The sequence below is a fragment of the Aulonocara stuartgranti genome, assembly GCF_965226115.1.
Source record: "Aulonocara stuartgranti genome assembly, chromosome: 5".
Lineage (NCBI taxonomy): Eukaryota > Metazoa > Chordata > Actinopteri > Cichliformes > Cichlidae > Aulonocara > Aulonocara stuartgranti.
In genome coordinates this window covers 3,346,263-3,362,973 of record NC_138943.1, presented here as the reverse complement: position 1 = coordinate 3,362,973, position 16,711 = coordinate 3,346,263, and the positions used below count along the sequence as shown (strand labels likewise).

Here is a 16,711-nt window from a genome sequence, read left to right as displayed (position 1 = left end):
TGTCACAAAGTAGCCGAACCTCATATAACCTCCTTTCTAACACTAATAAAGAGCACAGCTTGCAAAAGGAACATCATATTGTATTCATTAAGACTCCAGCTAGCAGCTGACCCTATAAAGTCACTGAGGTCATAGATCAGGTTAGCCTGAGGGTAGTTTTCCCATGCACTTTTATAAAACTAGACTTCTTTTGGCGTCAGAGAAATGAATCTGGGTTTGAGGCACTTCAGCACTGACTTTACTCTCAGAACTGGAGACTATGTTTATCTTTTATATACTATGACCTCATCAGGATCCCAATGTTATATTTTGTCAAAACATAATGAAACTGATTGGATAATATGTGTATGACTGATGAGCTTTTCTAGTAGCTATTAATACATTTTTCTTTGCCCTCATAAAAATAAAGCCATTTTTTAATGAAAATGTAGCTGAAATATATCGAATCAAATGTTCATTTATGAAAATGATCATTAAGAAAAAATAGGTTTGCTGTAAACTGAATGTATACCAATCAAGTAAATTTAATTTTATCAGATTACATTAAATTTTATATTTTACATTCTACTTCTGTTATAAATTACATATAAAAATGTAAATTTTTTAAAAAGCAAAAGTCTGTATTTTGGGTGTAAATCTTTGTTTCAAGTGTTCCTGAAATCAAACAAACAAAAATATTCTGACTGAAGGTTTTACTTGTTTTATGACAAGTTTGGGTAAAAAGGTGAATTTATTTTGCTATTTTCTTAGTATAGTTAGTAGAGGTTTTGACAGACGTCAAACACATTGTGTGTTCTTGTATTTATTACAGGTGGTCTAATACATTTAATAAGCACTGTATATATAAGCACTGTATATTCACCTGTTTGCAGTTTTATGTATTTGGAAGTCAAGTATTTATTTTTTCATGTTCAGATGATGTCGTTGGATCAGGCTTTGTGTGCTCGGTGCTGCAGCCCCCCGTGGGCTCCTGCACTGTGCTTGCTGGGTCTTTCTTCCTTTTTTTCTTTTCCCTCCCCCTGGTCTTGTCCGTTATGGTTGTAATGATCCAAAATAAAAAAATACCAATAAAATTCTAATAAAATGTGACTGTCAAGTGCACCATTATAACAAATGCCGTAATGCTCCACTTGTGAAAGTAAATCTGTTTGGCATTCAGAAAACAGTTCTGATTGCTACACTGCCGGACACGACAGCGAGAAAAAAAAAGACTGGAGAAGGCTTATATACATTATTTTTTGCAGTGCACACGAGGTAGCTGACAGATTTAGCATTCCTGCTACATACTGGATCTGCTTCTAGACATGATGCCAAAATGTTGCTTCTTCAACAGCGTGCGTCCATGATCAGCCTCTTTAATAGTGGCATATTTCTGAGATTTCCCCCGAGACAGATCAACATCTAAAACATATTCTGTTGCAGTCTGACAGGAAAAAAGACGAGCAGCTTATCAGTGACAACATCTGAAATACAAGCAAATCATCGCAGCGACGTAAATATGTCCTCAGCTGTTACTGCAAGACGCAGAAATATTTGGAGACACAATATTTTTGTCATTTTTCATTGTGAGGTGAACTTGGACCGTGCACTGTGCAGTAAAACATGCAGAGCAATTATCGAGCATGTTTACAGTAACAGACAAACAGAGTGCGAGTGTGTGAGACTGTGGTGCAAGGGGACCATTCGCTGATGATCAGCCACAACATCAAAAGCACAAACAAATCAGTAACATTGATCATCTCGTTATCGTGAGATGTTCTGCTGGGAGCCCATCGTCCTGGCTTTCATGTGGATTTTACTTTGACACGTATGAAGGAAATAAGGCGATGAGACCTTTCTAAACAAATGTAGGTGTCATGTTTGGTCCAGATACAGAAAATGGGAAACCAAACCAGTCTGACAATGCAATCAAAGAAGAGCTGATAACATGTCAGATGACATGATACAGATCTGAAATCTGTTAAAGTCCCAAGTTGGACTTTATCCAGCTTCATCTTCAAACTGAAGCCAAAGTAGATTGCATCACTGAACACATTATTAGCAACCGTGTCTAAGTTTGTGTCAACAAAACTGACGTCTTTGTGTCTTTTGTGCCCGATTGCTCCTGATTTCTAGGAGTAGAGACTTCTAGAAATCCTGAAACCATAAACACCCACACAATACATTTTTGGCTCGCATACTTTTGAGACCTCAGTAAAACAGCTGTCTGAATCTACAAGAGTACATAAACTTTGCACACACATTTTAACACACACATTCACAAACACCACTTCACTCATGCTGCACAAACCACAGCGATCAGTGGCTCCCCATCAGTCCACACCACATTAGCGTTTCCCCGTTCATGTGCGGGTCAGCATGTTGAAGTGATCAGAAGCAGAAGCTGATAGCGTGTTTCAGCTCCTAATGTGACCAAAGTCTCACCTGCTAATGTAGAATAACATCAGTCATCGCTGTAAACGAGCTGCATGATACAGCATGATGGTGGTTCACGTCTGACTTATGTCAGCTACACCTCTCAGAAAGTGGACGTGTGGTTGTAAGATTCATATTCACGTATTACAGAACTACAGCAGAGTATTGAAGCCTAAATCTTTTGATATCAGTTTACTTATTTATGTAGAAAGTGTGTAAGAAATAAGTGTTTACTGTATACTAAATTAAATTCTATTCTATTTTATTTATACAGTGCCAATCACAGCAGCAGTCGCCTCAAGGCGCTTTATATTGTAAGGTCGACTCTCCAATAATACACAGAGAAAAACCCAACAATCATATGACTCCCTATGAAATACCACTTTGGCGACAGTGGGAAGGAAAAACCCTTTTAACAGGAAGAAACCTCTGGCAGAACCAGGCTCAGGGAGGGGCGGGGCCATCTGCTGTGATTGGTTGGGGTGAGAGAAGGAAGACAGGATAAAGACACGCTGTGGAAGAGAGACAGAGATTATTAACAATGTTAAATGACATTATGTGTCAAATTTTTAATCTTAAAATCTAAAAAACTGCAGAATTAATGGTCCTTTGAATCAGCCTCAAGAGACTGTATGGTTGGCTACTTAGCATGCTAACACGCTAATCTCTGACGGTAAAGACACGAAATCTTATTGTGGAGCATTTAGCTGAGTGTTTTGTTAAAAAAACAGATGTTATGAGTGAGGCGTGGATCTGACAAAGACACTACATCAGGGATGGGCAACTCCAGGCCTCGAGGGCCGGTGTCCTGCAGGTTTTAGATGTATCCTTGATCCAACACAGCTAATTCAAATTGCTGAATCACCACCTCAACATCTCTTGACGTTCTCCAGAGGCCTGGTAATGAACTAATCATTTGATTCAGGTGTGTTGACCCAGGGTGAGATCTAAAATCTGGAGGACACCAGCACTCGAGGCCTGGAGTTGGCCACCCCTCCACTGCATGATCACATGGATGCAGTCTGTCAATCACAACGTGTGTCCCGTCCTTCTCCACACTAACTGGGACCATCGTTTGCAAAATGAACATCATATTACATCTAATAAGACTTGCAACGCAGTGATTGAGCCCATAGTGCCACCAGAAAGGTGTTTATCAAGACAGAAGTGAGAAGTGGTCAGTTGGATTTTTATTGCCTGGCTGTTTGGTGGCTTTGGTGGAACCAACAGCCGTGATCAACACTAATGTACAGTGTAAGACCATGAGCATGGGTGTTGGATCCACATGGAGAAACTTTGACCCTTCAAAGTCTGAGTCTTCCTCATCAGCTATTTAATACTATATTTAAAAGAAGTGTTCTGATAATGGCTGCCAGCAGTTAGTGTGTATTCAGCATATTTTCACCACATAAGTCACTTAGATGGAGCTTATTTGTAGAAACATTTAAAAGAAGATAACATTTTTCCACTGAACTCCTGCAGACCAACGCACTCTTAGCGAGTTTGAACTAGAAGTTCAGCCACTTCGAGTGTCCCACGTTCCCCTCTGAAACTCCTGCCACTCCTTCATCGGGTTTCATTCATTTGGCTCATACTTTGTTGACCCAACTGTGGGCTGGAGTCTATTTTCAGCAGCTCTACTGCTGGTTCAGCTGCACAGATAACGAGAACTGTAGTCTGATCTGGCACCAGAAATGATGGTCACAATATTAATCTTTATTTCGCTGCTGCAGCTTCGCTAATGAGACGGAGTAATTCGGGAGGTAAAAACTCCGCTCCATCAAAAACAGAATAGAATATAGTCTTTCAGACCACCTTAATGTTTTTATCAAGATTTTGCTGCTCCTGCTCTTCACTTGGATGTAATTAGGATTTCTCAGGAAAGCCTTCATTTCTTCCTCTGTCCTATGCTGCTTGTTTGCATGCGTGTAAAGCTATTACAAGGGTAGAAATCGTGACTGAATAAAGTGAGCTGTTCCAGAACCCTTCTAGTTTACATTTTGGTTTTGTAAGTGTGGAATCTCCTGGGCCCTTTTCCATTATTTCTTTACAAGTGTTTGTGTAACACCAGGCCTGCAGCACTAGAAAGGCAGCTTTTCTCTTTGCATCTGAAAAAGAAAGAAAAAAACAACCTGCACAAAAACTTGATCTCCCAAAAAATAATATTAGTCCTCAGGTTTTAAAAGACTCATACAGACAGTGGAATTTGTGCGATCTTGCAAATATCACAGAACAATTACTGACTCACATCTGAACTGTGAGGCAAACTGCGAAACCGCGTGCAGCGAAGGACACCAGCATCTCTTATGTTTAAGGAAGCTTCTTATTTCTGTTGTGATGATATTACTGAGTCTCATTTTTCCTAGTACAACAAAAAATAGTGTGACAGCAGAGTTTATAACAGAAAGTCTTTGTATTCACATTTCCAGATATGAAAAATTTAAATCTAAGTGCAACGTATAAGAAAAAATATAGCAGAGGAGCAGAATGAGAAGCATGAAGTGATGGACTCTGTATGCAAACCCAGTTAGGATTTTCAGCCTGTGCATCACCCAAAACCCTCCATCACCACAGTTCAACATGACTCTTGATAAAACTATTAAAACGTCACCATTACTCTCGTCCTCTGACGGGATGACTGAGACTGTTATTCATTCAAGAATAAAGAAAATAAACTTTTGTCTAAAGTGAAGTCTCGTTTTATTTCCTGAGATTTTCTTCTGTTTTTCTTTTTGTTGCTTTGTTTTGCACTTTAGGGCCACGGCCGTCTAACCTGGTTAAAAGCAGACAGCATGCATAGAGCTGATAACACACATGAGTCAGAAAACTCACAGCAGAGCATTTTATTAACTTTGTTGGTTGTATCATCAAAACACAAAGATCTACTTTGTCTTTGACTTGTGTAAATTATGCAATCAAAGCATTTTTGCAGTTTCTTTGGTTTACTTTATGGGAAAAAGCTCTGAAACAAAAACTGTGCTGCTGTGAGCTGAGTTGTTTTTTTCTTTTGTTTCAGTCATTTGGAGAGCAAAGTTCAGATGTTGGAGTCTAAGCAGCGAGGAGAGCTGGAGGACATGAGGCAGGAGAAGAATAGACTTCAAGTTAGTAAACCTTTGTAATTTTATATATCACCATCAGAAACATTTTTAAGTTTATGAAATCAAATATCAACATGGATTTTTGCCTCACGTGATATTTGTAAGCCCAAGTGGTTTAAAAACCACAAGCTTCTAAACTTGAGTGATAAATGTTAATTATAGAGTTTTAAGCACGTAGATGATGATTTCACTGCTGTAATCTGGGCTGTCTTGGCGAGGGAAAGTCAAACATTACAAGAAATGTTAAAATCTGTAAAACTGTTAAATCATTAAAAGTAAAAAGTCAAAGTAAAGAACAAAAAAGTACATTTTCAAGTCTGTGGAGATGTAGAACCAAAAAGCAGAAAATGCTTAAACAGCAGTGAAACTTTTTTCTGGCTCAGTCCGTCATCAGGACTCAGATGGCGGCCATCGAGTCTTTAGAGAGGCGGCTGAGAGTCGCCAGCACCAACAACACCGCCCTGCAGAGACAACAGACGCAGCTGATGGAGTCTGTCCACACGCTCCTTAACATGGTGGCTAGTACTACAGGTACACACACACACACAGGTACACATGTAGTATTTTTCACACAGTACATTTATATTTCTCACAATTTTCTGGCGTTTTGATGTAGCAGCGCCTCCCAGGAGCCAGATGTGGAGGGACTGTGCAGATGCTTACAAGGCCGGTCACTATGTGAGCGGCCTGTATCACATCTACATCGGCAACAGGACTGAACCTGTGCAGGTAACGCCTCAACAGCAAACATGTGCAAACATTTTTGTACATTAAAATGTTTATAAAATGACTTTAACAGGAGTTTTCTTATCAAACTCCTTTTTTGTCATGTTTCCTGCTAGCTAACAACTGCCCTTAAAAATCAGCTTCAACGATTATGTTTAAATGACCTCAAAATGTTCAACAGAAAGAGAAACTGTCTTTATATTCAAGTGTCTTTGTATTTAGAATAATGTGATTCTAATAGTTACAGTTAATATAATTTAAATCATCATTGGTAGTTAATGATCAGTCATTTCTGTTTCTCCCCCTGAAGGTTTACTGTGACATGGAGACGAGTGGTGGAGGCTGGACAGTCTTCCAGAGACGGTTTAATGGCAGCGTGGACTTCCAGAGGAGCTGGAGGGAGTACAAAATGGTGCGTTTGTGTCACAGTCACCAGGATTTATCTCAGTCCCAAAGTTTGAGTTATCAGTGTAAAGAGTGCTCCTCTTATGATTCTCCCTGCAGGGTTTTGGGGACGTGTTGGGCGAGTACTGGATGGGTAATGAAGTTTTGCACCTGCTGACCAATCAAGGTGTCTACTCTATGAGGGTGGAGATGATGGACTGGGAGGGAAACTCCGCCCACTCCCACTATGACCGATTTACACTGACCAGTGAGCGACAGCAGTACAGGTACAACCGCAGTCCAAACACACACACACAGACAGTGTTTTACTTTAATGTTTTTAGAGTTTATTTTTACTATAATAATGAAAATAAAAAGCTGCTGATTACATCTGAAGGCGTGTATAACATTCAAACTTGAACAGACTAATATTGATTGTTTTGGAAATACTGCTGTGTTGTAACTCTGCGATTTATTTTCCTGCTATTAATTATAATTAAATTGTTAATGACATGGTGAGACCACAGATTCATAAGCCCCAAAAATGATGTCCTGAAATTGTTGATCTTGTCAGCTGAGGAAATGAGATGCTGCATTATTCAGAGTGTCTGTGGGGAAAAAAACACTTTATAATTTATTAGTTGTGAAAATTGCTGTTAATTTGATGAAAACTGATAACACTGCAGCTCAGCTTGGGGAACTGTTTTTGGCATGCTTCAGTGAGTGGATGCACTCGTCTGTGATTGTGTTGAGCAACAGAAAGATTTTCACACAGCTTTATAAAAACACCTTATGGAATTCCATTAATTCCATAAAGCCGGTCCCATGGGTGGTCAGAATTCAGTGAATTCCATAAAGGACCAACACACTTGGTCCTGCCAAAAACAGAGTCACCAGATGGTGATCCGCTGGATTAACTGCCTCATAGATGTACTGTAAATACGTCCTGTCTACAAGAAAAGATTAAATCAGTGTTTGTTTCATCAGATCTTGTCCTCCTGTGTGTCTCCTCTCCCTCAGGTTGTATCTGAGAGGTTACAGTGGCACAGCAGGGAAGCAGAGCAGCCTGACCACCCACGGGTCCGGCTTCAGCACCCGAGACAAAGACAACGACAACTGTGAACACTGCAAATGTGCCATGATGCTCACTGGAGGTAGAAGCTTTTCTGTTCGTCAGCAGTTTAAAGCAAACAAATGAAATAAACGAGATTATGTATTGGAAATACTCCATAAAGTTGAGATACTAAGATATTTTTGAGAAAATAGAAACACTGCATGCATTACATGGACAAAAGTTCTGGGTCATCCCACCTACAGGAGCTGCTTGGCCATAAACGTGGGGCCTTTTACGCACTCTGTGACCCCGCTCTGAAACTTTACATGCTCTCACACTTCATGGCTGAGTTCCTGTGATTCGTAAACACTTCCACTTAACAACACAACTTACAGCCGGTCATGGAAGACCTAGGAGGATCGTGGAGCCATGTTTGAAACCATGGAGCATGTTTCAGTGAGCTCTTTAGAACAAGCCCGTCTTTCACAAATGTCTGTAAAGGCATACATAGGTACATGATTTTATACACCTTTAGCACGTGGGCTAAAAACACCTGAATTAAAAAATAATAAGGTTCAGTTCAAATTTATTTATAAAGCACAAAATCACCGCAACAATCACCTCAGCATTCTTGGATGTAGTCTGTGTGTTGCAAAGACACAATTTGACTTAAAACCATGAAAACCATGAAACAACTGGATACATTTATTGAACGTTTACTACTGACATAACAAATAAAACACACATGATGATTCACAAATACATTGTTTGCTGTTTGCAGATCAAAATTAGCAGTGTTTCCCCCCAAAGTTCTGCTCTTTCAAACATCTGTCCCCATCATCTTTCACTGCACCACCCTTCATCTCACGCCAACGCCAAGACAAACAGCTCTTTAGACTCCCCTCGATTGGCTGTGAATTAACTTAATCGTTTCGGCAAAACGTCAAGTCCTTTGAGAAAAAGACGCCAGTGGTCACCATTAGACAGTGAGTCATTTAAAATTACAGCAATTTACTGAGTGAAAGAGAAACGGTGACACAGACGAAATAAGAAACCGAGGGGAGTAACAGTAAGGAGAGAGACGAAGAACAGACAAACATGTACAGCTACAGTTTTCTCTCACGGAGAAATTTCAGTCAGACTTTGAAAATGACCCCCAAATATGGAAATAATATAAACTTTCTAAAAGAAAAAAAAACATCCTGAGATCAGGAATTAAAGTATTATTTTCGGACACGTGTCACTTATTTACAAAACTGAGAAACAGATCCCAGTGGGTCCCCCTGCTGACATTTTATTGCTTTTATAGTCACTGTTAAAAACTTTTTATGTTTGTCAAACATTTCTAATTGTGTGCAGGCTTAGAACAAACATAATTATAAATCTAAATGGAGCTTAAACAGAAATGTGTCCTGTTCTGTGTCCTGTACTGAGGAAACTCTACAGATATGAGTCTTGTGTGATTATTTCAGAATGACATTCTCAGTACTAAACAAATATCAGAGAGGACATGCCACTCACTCAAAAAGCACTAGCTGTATATCAAAGACGGCAGCCACAGTGACATCACACACTGGTTTCTAGACTCTTTAAAACTTTGACCAAAATCAATGCAGGGAACTGTTCTACTTTCTATTCTTCCCTTTCAATAGAAATTAAGTGCAAATTGGCTTTAGGGCAGCAGAGGGCGCCTGTGAGTCAGTGACACTGACTCAAGTGGCACTTCAGTATTGTGGTGAACATTTATGTGTGTGAACATATTTATTGGCAAGCTCAGTTAGCAAGCTGCTTTCAAAAACTTTATGGGTGCATCACAAAAATACAGATATCTGCTAATATCTGCTCAGGGGATTGGGAAGCTCATCTGTAACCGGAAGGTTGCCAGTTCGATCCCCCTGCTGTCTCTGTCCTGGTCGTTGTGTCCTTGAGCAAGACACTTTACCCTACTGCCTACTGGTGTTGGCCAGAGGGGTCGGTGGTGCGATATGGCAGCCTCGCTTCTGTCAGTCTGCCCCAGGGCAGCTGTGGCTACAACTGTAGCTGCCTCCACCAGTGTGTGAATGTGAGAGTGAATGAATAGTGGTATTGTAAAGCGCTTTGGGTGCCTAAAAAAGCGCTGTATAAATGCACTCCATTAATAAGTGCTAAAAAACAAAGAAACAAACAAAGCTCAAACTTCTTTAACCATCTATTAGTGCAGCTAACTGCACAACAAGACACAACCTAACAAGCAGCAAACTAGCAGAGTTGCGACAACCAGCACACCTGTCAATCAAAGAAACTGACATTTGAAAACATGGGTTACATATTTATGGTAACTCGTCACAAACGTGCTCTGTAATGCTATAAAGAATTAATGAGCACTTTGGGAGCGTAGGTCCGGGGACCCAATCACAGTGGATGAGACGCCGTTCTTTACCTGTTAGTAGATTTTCACAGATCATTTCTGTTTTTCAAAGCAGAACTTTTCTTGTTTTTATGCTCATGTTGTTTTAATGTTTGCAGCCTTCATCTTTGTCTTTATGGTAGTCAATGCATGTAGTCGATAGACGCTTTGAAACTCACCCCACGTGATGCCACTACGCCAATCAAATGCTTTATTCAGAAAACTCAAAGGAGGAGACGAGACGTGAGACGAGGGATTTAAATGTGACTTGGTTCACACATGAGAGGTAGTTAAGGAAAAATAAGAGAAGGGAAAATCAAACTACACTTTTTCATTATTTTAAGTTGAGCACTTTTTTTGAAAACAACTTTTTAAAAAAAAATTTTAATTTATTTTTTTTAATACAAACTTTATTTTACTTGAAACGATTAAAGACCCACAGTTCATTATAAAAATATTAGTAAACATTGTTGAAATAATGTTGAGTTGTTTTCTCTAATTGGACCTAAATAAAAACATCTGGCAGGTTCACATTAGCTGTCACTCCTCCATTCAAAATATGCTTCAAGTGCTCCTAAAGTAAAATTGTACCACTGCAGTCTGCTTGTTTTATTACTGCATTAGTGTTATTAGTTGGCTTTTGTTTCTCACTCCCTCTTGCCTCCATCAGGTTGGTGGTTTGATGCCTGCGGTTTCTCCAACCTAAATGGTGTGTACTACTCCATCGGCCATAACATCAGGAAGCTTAACGGCATCAAGTGGCACCACTTCAAAGGTCCCAGCTACTCTCTGCGCGCCACCTCCATGATGGTACGACCCTACGACTTTTAAAGGCACCTTTCACCCTCCACAATGGTTTGATCCAACGGAGCTTAAATACCACAGCGGTATCGACCTTCAACTCCTCCGAAATACCATCCTAATGATAGCAAAGCTTCAAAACAATGGCTCCCACCTTCACCACCATCATGGTACAACCCTAAAACACCTCTTGGATATGATATGGTACAGCCCTGAACTGAGGAAATAGTGACTTTAAAACAATAATGGTTAAAGTCATGTGACTCGTGAGGACCTTGTTTGTTACATGTCTCCTGGACTTGTTTTCATAACCAAGGATCATATTGAGGAAAATAAGGGATGGATCATGTAAGAACATATCTCGTCTGCTTGAAATGTGATTGTCCTTTAAATATGATGATAACGACACACATTTTCAGCCAGTCTGTGCTGGAAGCTATTAAAATGGTTGTGCTGGTTTGTACACATGAGAAGTGCCAAAAGTGTTCACCCACACAGCCAGCCAGTCGCTTGAGACGTGGGTTGGATTGTTGCTTTTGGGTTGGAAAAGGTACACTCTGTGGTACTCAGTCACTCCACCCCGGCTGGTACAGAAAGGGTGACTGAGGGGTTTCCAGAGCTGGAGCATACTGGCAGCTTCACGGTACTTTCCTATATGACATTTGAGAATGTGTTTAATGGTAAAAGGCATGAATGTGGACCCTCATAGCTCACCTGGTAGAACAGGCATCGTTTCTACTGAAGGATGAGTCCGCTACTGTAGCCTGGGCTGCCCCCATTAAACTGTCACTGTCTAATAAAGACTGTAAATAGGAATAAATAATATTATCCACAAATCTGAATTGAAATCTGTGGCTAGCATGAAGGTATTCACCTACTTTTTTAGGAGGGAATACGAGATTCTCTTTGATGTTATCAGTGTGTTTATAGTGCCACTATCTATGACCGGCACCGAAACACAGACAAGATTTAGATAGCTGATGTCCGTGTCTATGGGAGGTGCTACGGCCTCTGGCTGCCATATCACCTTCCCATGGACCCAACGTCTGCTTCTCAGATCTGTTGAGATGAGGACAGTCTGCACCAGCACAACAATGGAAAAGAGGTTTGAGTGATTGGCTGGTTTTTGGTCTTTGGTGAGCAATTGCATTACATGTGCCATGTGGAAGCACTGCAACATGTTAATCAACAAACCAGATATTTCACAGACAGTGATTGTTTGTTAACAGATATCAAAAGACTGGAGAGACTGCAGATTTCTGAAAATGTACTTTCCAGATGGTACACAGGGCAGCAAATTATACAAACCCATCATTTTTGTAGTGTGATTGTGAAACCTCAGCGCTAGTGTTTTGGTCCCTGCCATATTGGGCTCTTGCAGCCAGAAGTGGCCATACTTGGATAAAAGGGTGGCGTTCTGAGTTACCAATTCCTGGAAATCTTGGTGAGGAGCTTCATCTCTCAAACAGATCCCTGCAAATTGCTAACACACTATTCAAATACTAGAATTTCACTCATCAAAACTGGAGCGCAAACTTTTTGGACAGCCTGCACCACACAGCACGCCAGGCTATTAGTCAGATAATTGTCAGATCAAAACTGCTCCAACAGGGAGCAGGATGGCAAACATGATGCAGCGACTCTGAGCAGCAGCTCTATGACAGCTCGCAGCCACAGCAGCCTGCAAGCCTCCAAATACTGAAAAGGTGAGTTAGCAAAAAATATTTACAACCTTGTTTTTGTTGTAAGGACTGAATGACCTCTATGAGTTTGTCCTGGGATTTCTGTTGCTGCGAGTCTTTCTACAGAAAACGTCTATGTTTAAGAAAACGTTAATATAAGGCGAGAAAACAAGCAGTGAGGATATTGGAGTTTATTACACGGACAGCTTAATACTGAGAGATATGTGACTGAGCAAAGAGTGGAGTTGGCTTTCACAACCCACTTTTACTTGGACTGTTTTTAAAGGAAGCCAGCGTTTCCACATGTTTATCAACAATTTTATAAACGTGGACGCTAAAGCTGGTGTGACTGCCAGAACATGAATCAGATCAAACTGATGAAACCTGAGAGTCACGTTGAGGATTGATCTGATTAGCTGGAACAACATCAGGAGCCACAGCGGATGATGTCCAGCAGGAGAAGGTGATTTTCTTCCCACTCACCTCCTTTGGGCGGTGGTGGACGGTCCATCCTGGGTCCTCGTGTGAGCCTGGACGTAATTGTGGGACGTCTTAGATGCCGAATCAGCACATCTCAGATTCTACTTACCGTGCACAGTGTTGATTGAAGCTTGTGCATCATAAATAGAGAATCATGCAGAGGCACGCAGCTGGAGAGACCCTGAACGCTCTGGTTTTCATTATTGGTCAAGAAATAATGGCAAGCAGATTGAGTTTTTTCATGAATAAGTAATCGCATGTTTGCATATGTCAACACTTAAAGAACTTTACAGGAAGAAAGGAGGCAAACAAAACGCAGATCAACCTTTTTCAGCTGTTTTTGTTTTGAACGATGAGCAAAGAAAAGAATTCAGTGAAAGTGAACTACACGCCAGTGATTTACCAGATTCTGAAGCAAAGTATTGTTGCTATAATTATCTTCCTAATACGAACAATATTGTTTTTTTGTCTCTTGTTGGTCTCTGCTCTTCATTACTGCACAAAAAAACAAAATTCCCATCGCTCTCATACAAACAATAAATGATTTACAAGATATGATTTTATGATTTCTGGTTGTGAATTTCTCATTTTCTGTCTCATGAAGGCGCTTTCAATCTGTGGGCCCCTGCAGCCGGGCAACCAGATAACATGCAGTGAAACTGAGGCTCCATTAAAATTGTGCAGTTGATACATTGTAGCTGCGTGAACTGCAGCATCTATGGTCCACTTGGTGGTAACATGCAGTGAAAACATCATATTGATTAACACAAGGATAATGTCTCTGCTGAATGAGATCTAATGGGCTCACAGTGGTAATGTGCTAATTGCAACAGCTATCAGTCTGCCAAAGTAAACGTGTGTGTAATAATCATTTAAACACGAGCGTAAACTCAGTCAGTTCTGAAGTTCTCTACTTTTCACGCCGTTTAAAATTCATCAGAGTCCAACATCAGCAGAGCAACGCAGACACACGAGAGCAGAGATTCAGCACAGGATGATAAATCAAGCTTAAAATGTAATTATATAACTTATGTTCAGAAAATAAACACATGTTTTAATGCTAGCAGGTTGACATTTTTGTAATTAAAAGTCAACTTGGGTCATGTTTTTAATAAATAAAGGAAAAATGTTGTAGGAGTGTGGGGGCGTGAACATTTTTGGCTTCTGATGGGGGAGGCACGCCAGAAAACGTCTGAGAAACACTGATGTCATTCTTCTCATCTGTCAGACCGTGCAAACACACACACACACACACACACACACACACACACACACACACACACACACACACACACACACACACACACGTAACAAGTTTTACATTAAACCATAAGTAACTGACACTAACTAAAACAGAGCTTGGAAAGAGGCGTCTGTCAAGAATTTCATTACAGCTTTCGTATCAGTTTTAGATTTGTTCTAGGTTGTGTGGGTGGGTGAGAAAATTCAATCCCGTGTCTTTGATATTTGGTATTCAGGAGATGATTCTAACATATATATATAGATATATATATATATGAACTAATCAGTTAACTTTTTTATGACACATATATGACACATTTTACTTTTTAAAAACATTTGAACATGTTATCACACAAACTACAAGAATGTTTAATGCTTCATTAAATTCAGTTACTACGAATTTGTGGTGGTTTGAGGCAGGAGTGCACTCTCAGTCAAACACCAAAGATCACAAATGAAATTCTTACCTGATCTCGTCTCCAGCAACCACAGCATTTCAGGTTTATTGTCATTATTATCATTAAAAAGTTAATTATCCCGACTTATTATTCTTGAGGAATTTGTGAAGACCATTAATTTGTTTGCAGTTTTTTGAAGTCTTTTAATGAATCCTTCTGATGTCATGGTCTTTATGGTCTTAAGATGCACTTTACAGGAGTGAAGCTGAGGGCGGGTGGAGTGTGTGGCTGGTGTCTCTGTTTTGTACAGGATGTTGTCCTGCAGTGAGGCTCGTTTAACAAGTTTCACTTTTCCAGGGTTAAACCTGTTTTTTATGTACTGCACACATGTAGTGATGCTTGTCCACTTAACACTGAACAGCCTGCAGCTGTACAATAAAGTGTGTTATTAAAAACTGCTTTCACTGTGTGATGTTCCTCTTTGACCTGAAAGCACAATGACAGTAAATAATATTTTCAGTAAATACTTACAAAGATGTGCTTTTACATCTTATCATTTTAGAATGTACATACTTTTGGTACTATGACCACTGGAATCTGTAGTTTAAGAAACTTTTCTTTGCAATTGAAATAATGTTGTTTTATCTCAATCCTGCATTTACTGAACTTATAGATATTAAATAACAACTATTTTTCTATAGATTTAAAATTAGCCTGAGAAAAATATCATTTGCATCATTCGTGTTTTTCAGGTTAGGGTAATAATCTCTCATCTCACATCAAAAAATATATATTATTATTCAAATTTCAGTGAACAGTTTAAACACCAAGTGAGAACAAACAAAATACAAGTAAAAGAAAATAAGTAGAGAATTTAAAATGCATTCTTATGGTTCATTAGTAATAATAATAATAATAATAATAATAATAATAGTAATAATAATAACTTACATAAACTAATGAATGATAAAATAAATGAATGAAGAACTTGCAGCCTTCTTAAATAAAACGTAAGTATTATGTTATTCTGATCTTATACTATAAATTGCTTTTCTGTTCTTATTTTTATTCATTTATTACATTTAATATTTATATAGTATTATACTACACAAGCTGTTAGGCTCCACAGGTGAACACTTCTTGGTCGCTGTTCTGTTTTCTAACCATTCTGTGTTGTTCTGCCTCCCTCTTGTGGTCAGACTGTGTTACTACAACAGCTAAATTTTGGTCAAAGGATCTGCATATCCTCCTTCATTACATCCCTAAATCTTTTCTGTGGTCCTCCTCTTTTGCTCCTGCCCAGCAGCTCCATTTTCACCATCCTTTATGTAATATATCCACTAACCCCCCTTTGCACATGTCCAAACTATCTCTGCCTCTCTAACTTTAGCGGTGTCTCAATTCAGGGGCTGCATCGTTCGGAGGACCCAGGCTTTGCGGTCTATGTGGGCCGGCTCCTCCGAAGACCGAGAAGGCTGGAAGTGCGAGGCTGTGAAATGGGATGGTCACTGCAAACAAGAAGAGGCTCAGAGCAGATCCCTGGTGTAACCCCCAACCCCCAGCATGAATCCATGACCTGACACTCATAAAGCACACATCATCACTGTGTCACTGTCCTCCTCATACATGTCCTGCACCACCCTCTCACACACTTCTCTGCCACTCCTACCTTCCCCATAAAGTACCACAGCTCCTCTCTTAACATCTGTTTTCTCTGATCCACAAAGACTCAGTGAAGCACATTCTGATCATCTTAAAACTTCTACATCAACACTCTCAAAGCAAACATCACATCTGTAGAGCTTTTTCGCCGCATCTCACCCCCCAAAGTTATTCCCAAAGAGATCTAGTGGGGAAAGTCCATTGCCCTCTCTCATAGAAATTTCTATACATCCACAGGTATAACTGAACCTAATAAATCTCACTTAGTTTTGTATTTTATAATTAGTTTTCTTTTTATTTCATTGTGACTTGTATTTATAATTCGGTTTAGTTTCAGTTTTATTTTTTATTGTTTGAAAAGTGCCGTTTTAGTTTAGTTTTTT

At 39.6% G+C, this 16,711-nt stretch overlaps 1 protein-coding gene across 3 annotated transcripts in view; it reads left to right on the top strand.

Moving 5' to 3' along the window:
- angpt4 (angiopoietin 4) overlaps positions 1–15,123 on the top strand; it is a 71,959-nt gene extending 56,836 nt beyond the window's left edge. For 2 of the 3 annotated variants that reach the window (XM_082534295.1, XM_082534297.1), the window contains exons 4-10: positions 5,432–5,516; positions 5,897–6,044; positions 6,130–6,242; positions 6,550–6,651; positions 6,744–6,910; positions 7,644–7,777; positions 10,734–15,123. In XM_082534295.1, the coding sequence (XP_082390421.1) occupies positions 5,432–5,516; positions 5,897–6,044; positions 6,130–6,242; positions 6,550–6,651; positions 6,744–6,910; positions 7,644–7,777; positions 10,734–10,894 (910 nt within the window). In that variant the 3' untranslated portion in view covers positions 10,895–15,123. The remainder of the gene's footprint in view (positions 1–5,431; positions 5,517–5,896; positions 6,045–6,129; positions 6,243–6,549; positions 6,652–6,743; positions 6,911–7,643; positions 7,778–10,733) is intronic. The other variant, XM_082534296.1, reaches the window with a different exon arrangement.
- The last annotated feature ends 1,588 nt before the right edge of the window (positions 15,124–16,711 follow it).